Source organism: Cyprinodon variegatus, unplaced genomic scaffold, assembly GCF_000732505.1.
Source record: "Cyprinodon variegatus isolate N-32 unplaced genomic scaffold, C_variegatus-1.0 Scaffold578, whole genome shotgun sequence".
Taxonomy (NCBI): domain Eukaryota; kingdom Metazoa; phylum Chordata; class Actinopteri; order Cyprinodontiformes; family Cyprinodontidae; genus Cyprinodon; species Cyprinodon variegatus.
Window position 1 is genome coordinate 355,106 of NW_015151031.1, and position 9,897 is coordinate 365,002.

At 42.6% G+C, this 9,897-nt stretch overlaps 1 protein-coding gene across 3 annotated transcripts in view; it reads left to right on the forward strand.

The window, feature by feature from the left end:
• The window catches only part of LOC107095841, a 106,748-nt gene extending 96,857 nt beyond the window's left edge, over positions 1-9,891 (forward strand). For all 3 annotated transcript variants that reach the window (XM_015392196.1, XM_015392197.1, XM_015392195.1), the window contains exons 4-8: positions 1,565-1,766; positions 3,514-3,733; positions 5,797-6,386; positions 8,206-8,351; positions 8,651-9,891. In XM_015392196.1, the coding sequence (XP_015247682.1) occupies positions 1,565-1,766; positions 3,514-3,733; positions 5,797-6,386; positions 8,206-8,351; positions 8,651-9,476 (1,984 nt within the window). In that variant the 3' untranslated portion in view covers positions 9,477-9,891. The remainder of the gene's footprint in view (positions 1-1,564; positions 1,767-3,513; positions 3,734-5,796; positions 6,387-8,205; positions 8,352-8,650) is intronic.
• The last annotated feature ends 6 nt before the right edge of the window (positions 9,892-9,897 follow it).

A 9,897-nucleotide genomic window follows, 5' to 3' on the forward strand; every position in this document is an offset into this window, starting at 1 on the left:
AAGAGAAAATGGCTTGTTATCTTTAGAGAATGAGAAAATTAACTTATCTCGAGAAAACCACAGTGAAAAAGTATCTGAGGGAAACGGCCACCCTCAGCCTCCATATTTTCCTTCCTTACAACAGTAGGCAGCAATATCTCACCCTGTGCTCGTAGCTTCTGGAGCCCATGAGTTCACCAGGGTTTGAAAAACTAGATCAATACGCTAGTGGGAAGTTTGTGTTGGGATTAATGTTACAAGCAGAGTTTAAAGACGTGTGTATTATTTTATGGCTCCAAGAATCAATAGTTATTTACTACAGGCTTTAAATGGCTTTATTAAATAAAGCTGCTGTTTATTTCTGAAATACTACAGGTATCCATTCACGATAATTAGGTTTTGTTCTAAGACTTTTCATTTTACGTTATAGAACAATATAAGGTCATTACAAATTCACAAGTGCTTAAAAAAGGTTTTGTGAAATTTTTCAATTTTATTACAAGCAAATATCTGAAAATTGCTGCATGTACTTAGCCCCTGTTTGACCTGATCCATGTAAATGAAGAAGACACATGATTAGTGTTTGATTTATTTCTGCATTAATGCAGCTGTTCGGTGAAGACATCACTGGTTCATGGAGAACAGTTGATGATCTCATCAAGCACTGTAACATCAGTCATCTATGGCACATGCAAATCTACCGACTTCTTTTGGCAGAATCTTGAATTGGCCTTAAAAGAAATTTGCAAAAAAAAAAAGATTTCCTATTAAAGAAAGCCTAAATAAATCCTATTAAACTGAATCATCATGTCACACAATGACTTTTTATTGTCATTTTGTGACTAAATAATTATAAATAATATAATATATAATAATATTATATAGTAAAATAACTGAATGAAGGGCTAAATAATTTAGCCAAAACTCAAAAATTTTGATTTTTCTTTTAACTAACATTGTGATTTATTTTGATTTTCCTCCTTCCTATTACTTTTTAACTTTTTATTGGACCATCAGATAAAATAACAAAAACATCAATTAGAACCAGTGAATTTGTGCTTAACCCTCAACTATATCAGCATTTGCAGCGTAATCTCAGGTCAGCTGGATTATCAGGATGCGTTAGAGGTTCTATTGGCTGCGTGTGTGGAGAATAATTGTCCATTTATCAGACAAAGGGAGAATGACGGGAAGGTCAGCTCTTGCATGCAGGAATTACCCATGTGGTCCCGGGGTTCAGGTGTTAATATGCACTGATGTCCCTAATTGGTATCCCTCTGGGGAGGAGTCCAGGATGAGGAGGAGTGGGGGTAGGAAGAAAGCAGGGGCATTGATTGAGGCGTTTGGGGGTTTGAGAGGCGATGAAGGAGAGGAGGATGGGTGTGGAGGACAGAAGACTCAGTAGGGAGCAGAGGGGGAATGTGTGCAGGAAAGGGAATGACAAGAAGCTTTAAGCTGACAAGCTTTTCTCCAGAATTATAATCCCAGCCCTCCTCTCCTCTCCCTTTTTTTTTTTTGCCATGTTCTTCATCGCTGATCCATCCAACCAACCATCTATCCTCACCTATTCTTCTCTCCCCACCAGCTGCAGTGCAGAGATCTCTGCCAAAGCCCCTGTCAAGCCGTCAGGTGACCGGGACGGAGGCTGTGACATCACCGCCCCCTCGACCGACTGTCAGCCCCTCGCCGTTGCCATGGCAACGCCGACAACGGCCTGCGGAGCCGAAGCCGCTGACGAGGAGCCTGCAGGAGAAGCAGCCGGGGAAGGGGAAGAGACGAGAGGATGCGTAAGGACCTGTTTCTTTTGTTATTTGCTCCGTCTGGTTTTGTTATGTCATTTTTCTGCATCCCCTGTGCATCTGCGCCCGTCAACGTCGTCCTGCAGCAAAAAAGAAGTGCTTAAATCTATCAGTATTCAGGGATGACTGGGACAAGCAAGGAGACTGCGACACACGTATGCACATCACCCGTGGATCTTTTATGCAGAGGTATTTGCTTTGACAAGAACAAGCATGCGTTGCTCCGTCCTCCACCAGCAGCTGGCGGTCTGAGGACGGATAAAAAAGCAGGATTAAGACGCCCCTCAGGCACCAGGTTGCTGCTGAAAATCATTCCTTCTTTCTGCTGCTTTGGCTGCAGCTAACATCGAGCTCCCCGCTGCATCTGCAGAACAGAAGATCCTGTCTGATCGGATTGATATTTTTGCTCCCTGATTTGCATGTTTGAAGGTAGCTTAGAGAACAGATGTTGAGGTGCGTTTGTGTTCTTTTTTTTCAATTTCTATGTCAGGTTTTGCATCATAGCTCGCCTCTGCATTCCCAAAGTAATGGCTGCTGTTTGATCGCTCAGCAGAATATTAATTATTCTTATTCAGTTTACCTGATCCCTGCTAGCTCCGCATCATAGCTTTCTGATATGAAAGACATGGCGATCAAAAGTGCACCCTGTGCGTCATGTCAGCAGGTCCCTGTCAGAGCACATGTAATGCAAGAAATGTTTTCGTATTTAAGACGATATAATCGATCTCAACTGAATTGGGAGACTACAGGGTCAAAAAGCAGCTAAACTTTGCTCCTCAGGTTGTTACTTGATGATTGAACCTGAGGAGTCTGCTTTGTTTGGGATTTCCTTTCATCACTTGCAGAAAAGCCCAAGAGACCATCAGACGAATACTTCTTTTATATCCTCAACCCTGTGTGATTTTAAGTAGTGATAACAGCATTTGTTTTTTTTATGTGTAGCTTGTTGTGCTTGCCAGGAAGTTCGTGCTGCATCTGAGATGAAATTGGGATTCCTGGCACCTCTAAAAGCTAGGGATCAGAGGGATAAGTAGAAGCTCTTATGTAACGTCACCATCACAGCAAATCATGGTGACACTGCAGAGGAAAACTCTACTCAGAGGGATATATTTTAAAGTATTTATTTATGTCAACCTTGATAATCATTGCTTACAGCTGATTTAAAAGCAAAGATTTCTCAAAGCTGGGAATGTTTGATCTGAACTCTAGAAATCTATGTTGGTCTGCGTGATCCAAGGGTAGACTGACTTTACAGTTAAGTAGACATTTGACAAAACTGCAGCTTTGAATGATTATGAAGCAAAACCTGTTGAAGAGTTTGGCAGCATCTCAGAAGAGCCACAGGTTGATTGTCAGTATTAGTGCAGTATTTCATGCAGATTAAGGTCAGAGCAACCATTGAATGCATTGCTTTAAGTGAATGTAGTTTAGAGAAATTAGACATTTTTACAATAAGGAAATTTTGGTTTTGTTTTAAATATGCATTTTCTAAAAAAAATGAACTTTTTCATAGAATTGTGAGTACAATGAAGGTACCACTCATAGTACCTTGAGAATTAACCTATAAAATATGAGTTCCCCTTTTTGAATTGAATTACTGAAATAAAATATCGTAATTTATTGAAACACGCATGAATATACATCTCCTGATCTCTACTCAGAAAAAAGTAATTTAATTAACCAGTTGATGGAGAGCTGTGTCCGTTTCATTGATCCTCATGTTGTTTCCATACAGCCGCACACAGGCCTGGGTTGCAGGCGCTCCAGCTCGGACGCAGCCTACGAGCCGGCTGAGACGGTGAGGGCACAGCGCGAGTGTCGCCTCCGGCCCCACTACAGTGATCCCATGCCAGCGGACGCCTCCAAACGCAAACAGCTGGAAATGAAGATTGCTGCGGCTGCCCGGCTCCATGGTCATCGGCGGGACAGGGACAGGGACAGAGACAGAGCCAGTGGTAAGTGAAGACCAAACAGGTCAATGGAAGGAGGAAATAGTAAAGGATGAGGAATAAGTAGAGATGAGAGGAAGTACAAACGGGGCATGGAAAAGTTTAGTTGTAGAAAGGAGCAAGTTGGGAGAGATTTACCAGAATGAGGGAGGAAGGGTGTCATCATGAGGATTAAAGGGGATGTTCTACAGGAGTTTGGGATACGGTATGATGGTTAAAAGTTCAGCACAAACAGTAAGGGTTGAAGGAGTTTAGAAATAGAAAATGGATGAAGGAGTTTGGGATAAGGAATGAGGATAAAATGAGTTTGGGGTAAGGGATGAAGAGTTTGGAATATGAAATGAGGGTTGAAGGTGTTTGGGATAAGGCAAGATTATTTTGGGATAAGGGATGAGTGTTGAAGGAGTTTGGGATAAGTAATTAAGATGGAATGAATTTGGGATAACGAATGATGGTTGAAGGAGTTTGGGTTAAAGGATGACATTTTGGGATAAGGAATGAGGGTTTAAGGAGTTTGGGATAAGGGAAGAAGAGTTTGGCATAAAGAGGGTTGAAGAAGTTAAGGATTAGAAAAGGGATAACGGAGTTTGCTCCATACTCCATACTATTGTCTATTTTTATGTTTTCTGGGTATTTTATACTTTATAATCCAATGCATGTAATGTGATGAATGTGTAATGATACATGATGCCAGCCTTAGAACAGAATTATGCAATTTTTTTTTTTTTTTTTTGCTAATTCTGGAATATTTACAATGATTTTTTTTCCCATTTATTTTTTTTTTATTAATATGCATAGTCCTAATTCATTGAGGAAATAAATGAAATCAGATGAGTTTGGGATAAGGGATGAAAAGTTTGGGATACAGCATTAGGGTTGAAGGTGTTTGGGAAAAGGGATGAGTTATAAGGGAGTACTGAGTAAGAGATTATGGGTAAAGTTGTTTGGAATAAGGGAGGAGAAATGATGGCTGAAAAGTTGAGTGATGGGATGATGAACAGGAGCTTAAAGAGGTTGGGAGGAGGTTTAGGAGCCAAAGGGGGATGGAGAAGAGATAGGATTGAAGGAGTTTGGTATTAGAGATCAAGAGAGGATCATTAAAGAGAAAGGAAGGGTGAATTAAAAGAAATGGAATAGTTGAGTACCAACAACAGGTACTTGCAAAGAAAAAGTAAAGCTTAATACCACTGGTTTAGCTACATTCATTTAAGGGACAGGAGGTTGCATAGAACCATGTATGTCTAGCTTTTCTGACTTTTTCCTTGAAGGTATATAACATGTAAAGGTCACAGACACAGAGTAATCGATGTCGACTGTCAGATACCAGGGTTATGGCTTTCCTTTTTTCCACTTGTTATGCAATTGTTTTCCAGGCAGTGTGTGCTGTCAGGATGGTGTGTCCTGTTTTTTATGCCCGCCCTCCCACTGTCAGGCCCCGCGGCCCTGACGTCAGTAAAATCATTGAGGGTTCACTGACTTTCAGAGTCGATTTATCTACTATGTAAAAAAAAAAAACATTCCCATTTGGAAACCATGGCTGTCTTCAATGGAGCTGACGCTGTGACATTTTATGTCCCCATTTCGCACTTTCTGGCGTATTTCCAGTTAACACCAACATTTTGGTTTTTCTTCACATTTTGAAGGAATTTCATTGTTAATCATCCAATTTTGGTTGATATTTACTGTTATTCCAGCTAATGCTTTCCTCCCAGAAACAAAATAGATTTTATTTTCTTGGCAGTAAAAACTATCATCCTTTCGGTGGTTTTTGTTTACCAACTCAATCCTGTGAGTTATTTTTAAAAAAGTTGGACTCATTCAGCCTGTAATTTTGTGTCAGACAACAGTAAAGACTTTTTTATTTCTATTTCAATAGGTCAAGTTTTTCCTGGAAGGCTGCGTATCTAATTTATAAAATAAGATCAAATCTGTAATAGCTTATTCTTGTTGGGCATTACTGAGTATTTGTTATCTGAATTGAATTGGGTCCTTTCAGCCAGCTGGACTCAGAAATACGACAAAGACAGGTAGTTAATTCAAATAAGAAAACTGTAATTTCTTCCTTACAGCACCAGCAGCGATCCGCGGTCACTCTGAACCACCTGGCGAAGAGCGGCAGGCAGTTCTTGACGTGACTCGCTGCGGGCAGCACCGCTGGAGTACCATCAGCAGTCTGAGCTCAGACAGCGGCGTGGTGGGCCTCAGCGATGAGCGGGAGGAGGAGGACCGCGAGCCACGGCATCACCGCAGAACCAGGGGAGCTGAGGTGGAGCGAGTGGACAGCGGCATTGGCCCAGGCCTGTCACGCACGTGGAAGAGGCCATCCGCCTCTCTCAGGGCGTGGGAATCCCAGAGGCCGTGCCCTGATTGCGGACAGAGGGATGGGGTCTCCAAGGATCGGGGGGAGAGAATGTGTGAGCGCTGCTCCAAGATCCGGACCGAGCGTAAGGAAGCCATCCTGGAGTTCTTAAACACTGAGTCGAGCTATGGCGAGGACCTGCGGATCATCAAGGAGGAGTTCTACTGCCCAATGCAGAGTGCCGGGCTGTTGACAGCCGAGCAGCTTACTGTGGTGTTTAGTAACGTTCAGGAGCTTATAGACGTCAACGACCGTTTCACTGAACACCTGCAGGACAGCATTGATCAGGCATTTGACCAGGTGACCTTCTTATCACTTATGAACATACATGCAAATGACCTCATCTTAATAACACCAGCAACCAAAAAAAATGTATTGACTGTAAAAACAGCTAAATGAAATATTGCACAATAAATTGGCTTTAGAAGTAGCTTAATAAGGTAAGATGAACCTGCACAGATCAGCAGCCACTATCAATCATTCGCTCTTTCAGTCCCAAAGAGGCAATAAAGCCATTGTTGATAGAAGGACATCAGAAGTTACCTTTAAATCTCATTCACGTTTGTGAAAAAGGATGCCTTGATAAAATCGAAACAAGTTTCAATTTTAGGTCTAGATGCAAAATGTAAACATTTGAATTTGCTTCAAGGTCATAATGACTAATTTGCATATTGGGCAGTGTGTTGAAATACTGCATTGATCACCAGTTTCTACCCTCCATGCATGCGAGCTACAATTTTTGTCTATTTGCTAGTATTCTGCAGCTCCCTGTATTCATAAGGACTGGTTTACAGCGTTTATGGTATCAGTATCGATATTGGTGCACCTTCTATATGAAAAAGAAAGATCAATGAGAGCAGACAAAGCTAATGGGATGTCCATTCAGTAAAGAGGCACAGCTTAACCCACAAGGGCATTATATATATATATATATATATATATATATATATATATATATATATATATATATATATATATATATATATATATATATATATGCTAAACCTCAAATTGTGTCAAACCTCCATGATTAGATTGTTGAGGACTGCTAAAGTCAGAACTAAAACGTGCATAAGTGTGGGACCCATTCCCCATAACCCATAAACCTTAAGAGCCTTAAGGTAGCAATGTCAAAACTTCCCTTTTACCAGGAAATATCCAGGTCAAAACATTCTTGGACTGAGCCCCCAAAATTCCACCTAAAAATCTGTACCGCCAGCCAAAGATTGTTAAATGTGCATTAAACTTTGTTAGTAGCTTGGATATCTCCTGGTTAAGAAAGTTTTAACATTGCTACCTTAAGCCGGGCATACACTGTGCGATTTGTTTCAATCGTTGCAGATACAGCTCACATTGTAAGCCGAAACCTGTGTTTTCATCTGAGAAGAAGAAGAATCCTTGTTTTGTGCATGCCCATTGGGCAATTTGCCCACGACAAATCACCCAGTGGGCATGCGCAAATCATCAGGAATCGTGAGGTCAAACATGTTTGATTTTCTCCCGACCTCACGATTCCAATTATACAGTACACTACACGACCCCCGATCAAGCTGAAAGTCGCCCGGATCGGAAAAATCGCACAACTGGAAAGTCGCCCCGAGAAGGGAAAAAAATCGTACAGTGTAAGTCCGGCTTTAAGGGTCTTTAGGTTTACGGGCTATGGTGAATGGGTCCAACGATTATGCACTTTTGAGTTCTGACTTCAACAGTCCTCAAGAATCCAATAGTAGAGAAGATATTGGAGGTAATCAAGGCACAATTTTTATTTAATGATGATAATGATAATATAATAATGGAACTTTATTGATCTCTGCATTTAACCCATCCCCTCGGGGAGCAATGGGCTGCAATTGCATGGCGCCTGGGGAGCAGTGGAGGCTGTGGGGATGGACTGAGTACCTGAAACCTTCAGGTACTTCAGGAAGTAAATGGTGAAAAGTGACCTGTATTATGAAAGTATTTTGGCTGTTTAGAACGAATCTAAAAGTGATCACTTCCTGAAATTCTCCATTATGTCACCTTGTGTGCAAGATATCTGGGGAATCATAATAGGATGACTTAGAATCCACGACAGCAGTGAAATTTTCTTTTTAATTGTGTATACGTGGTTTGTTTCCAGGGCGATGATGACCTGCTGACCGTATACATCGGGGAAATCTTTCTTGAGTTTGTCAACATGCTGCCAGCCTTCCAGACCTACTGTCTGCAGCAGTCCACCTCGGTCAACATGCTCAACACTCTGGAGAAGGAGAAGGAGCTCCTCAGGTACACAAGACCAAACAACCGTTCACCCTGCTGGGCTGTATGACAGAGAGGTCTGCTCTGGAAGCTTTCTGCTGTTTCTGCCACGGCTGCTCTGTGTAATTCTTAATGGATAGGACAGCGTCTTATCACTTATTCAGAAGTAGGTCTATTTTGAGAGTTAAGCTGCAATGATTCATGTTTTCAGACAGAATCTCCATTTCACCAACCAGCCAGGAGGTCCTATAACACCCTGTAATAAAGTTGTACATTTCTCAAGATACACCACGGCTGAAGACGTTTCCCCTTCTTTCTCATTTCAGAATATTCCTGGATGTTTCCCAGAATGACAACACCGCACTGCGTCGTATGAACCTGCGCTCCTTCCTCATGGCGCCGCTCCAGCGCGTCACTAAGTACCCACTCTTGTTGAGTCGCATCATTAAGGTCACTCCCGAATGTCACCCGGACTACACACGCCTCCGGGAGGCCAAGAGTCGAGTGGAGTCCCATCTGGAGCACATCAACATGAAGACTAAGCAGGAGGGTAACGGTGTCACCTGGTCTCTACGCTCGTTCCGCCGCGATAGCCGCAAGAATCGGGAGGTCATTAACATTGAGATGCGAGAGGTGTCGATGAAGACGGTTGGCTGGGCAAGAGAAAACACCCGGTTTGTCATGGAGGGACCTCTCCAGCTGTCCCAGCCGGCAGATGGTCAATGGCTAAAAAAGGGCAGCAAGGCCCTCAAGTTCCAAAACGTGCAGAGTTTGCTGATGGTGAGGACACAGCGGGGTGGAGACTCCCCTGGGCGGGCAACTGATGTCGGACGACAGGTGGAAGGCATGGCAGAGAGCGTTCGAGACGGAGTGCTGGTTTTAATCAAGGACAAGAGCAGCGGCAAGTTCGCAGTGCTGAGAGAGCCAATCCGTCTCGGAAACTGCGTTGTGTCATCAGATCCGGACTGCGAGGACACCTTCGAGGTGCTCGACATCAGGCGGGAGTCATTTGTTTTCCGTGCCACGGACAAATCCCACACCCAGCAGTGGTTCCACCAGATCAAGAGATACGCACGTGACTTGGGTACCTGGAGGAAAAGGCGAAACGCGTTGCCCAACATCATGATCAACGCCAACCAGACGCGTTCCTGAGGCTAGCCTCCGCTGCATCCGTGTTCCACTGTAAATAACCCAAAATCTTTGAGGCTCCTAAAAAAAACAAAAAAAAATCAGCTGACGGCATTTTCTGAGTAACACCACTGTTCTGTTAATTTCCGTAAACAATCACACAATCTGTCTCACACTGTTGTGAGTAAACTAAGCACTTTTTTTCCTATGAAGCAGTAAGTGCGCCATGAAACTGAGTGAGGATTTAACTTTGAAGCTGTTACAGAAAGAAAAAAGTAGAAAAAATCCCAGGTTTTTGAACAACCAAAAAAAAGATATCCTTGGGCTGCTCTTGCCAGCCTTGATTGTAAAGACTGTTGAGTAGCTAAAGGTGTGCTTGATGAAAGCATGACTGAACATGACCGGCTGCTAAAAGAAAACAGCAATGTCATTTTTATATGAGACA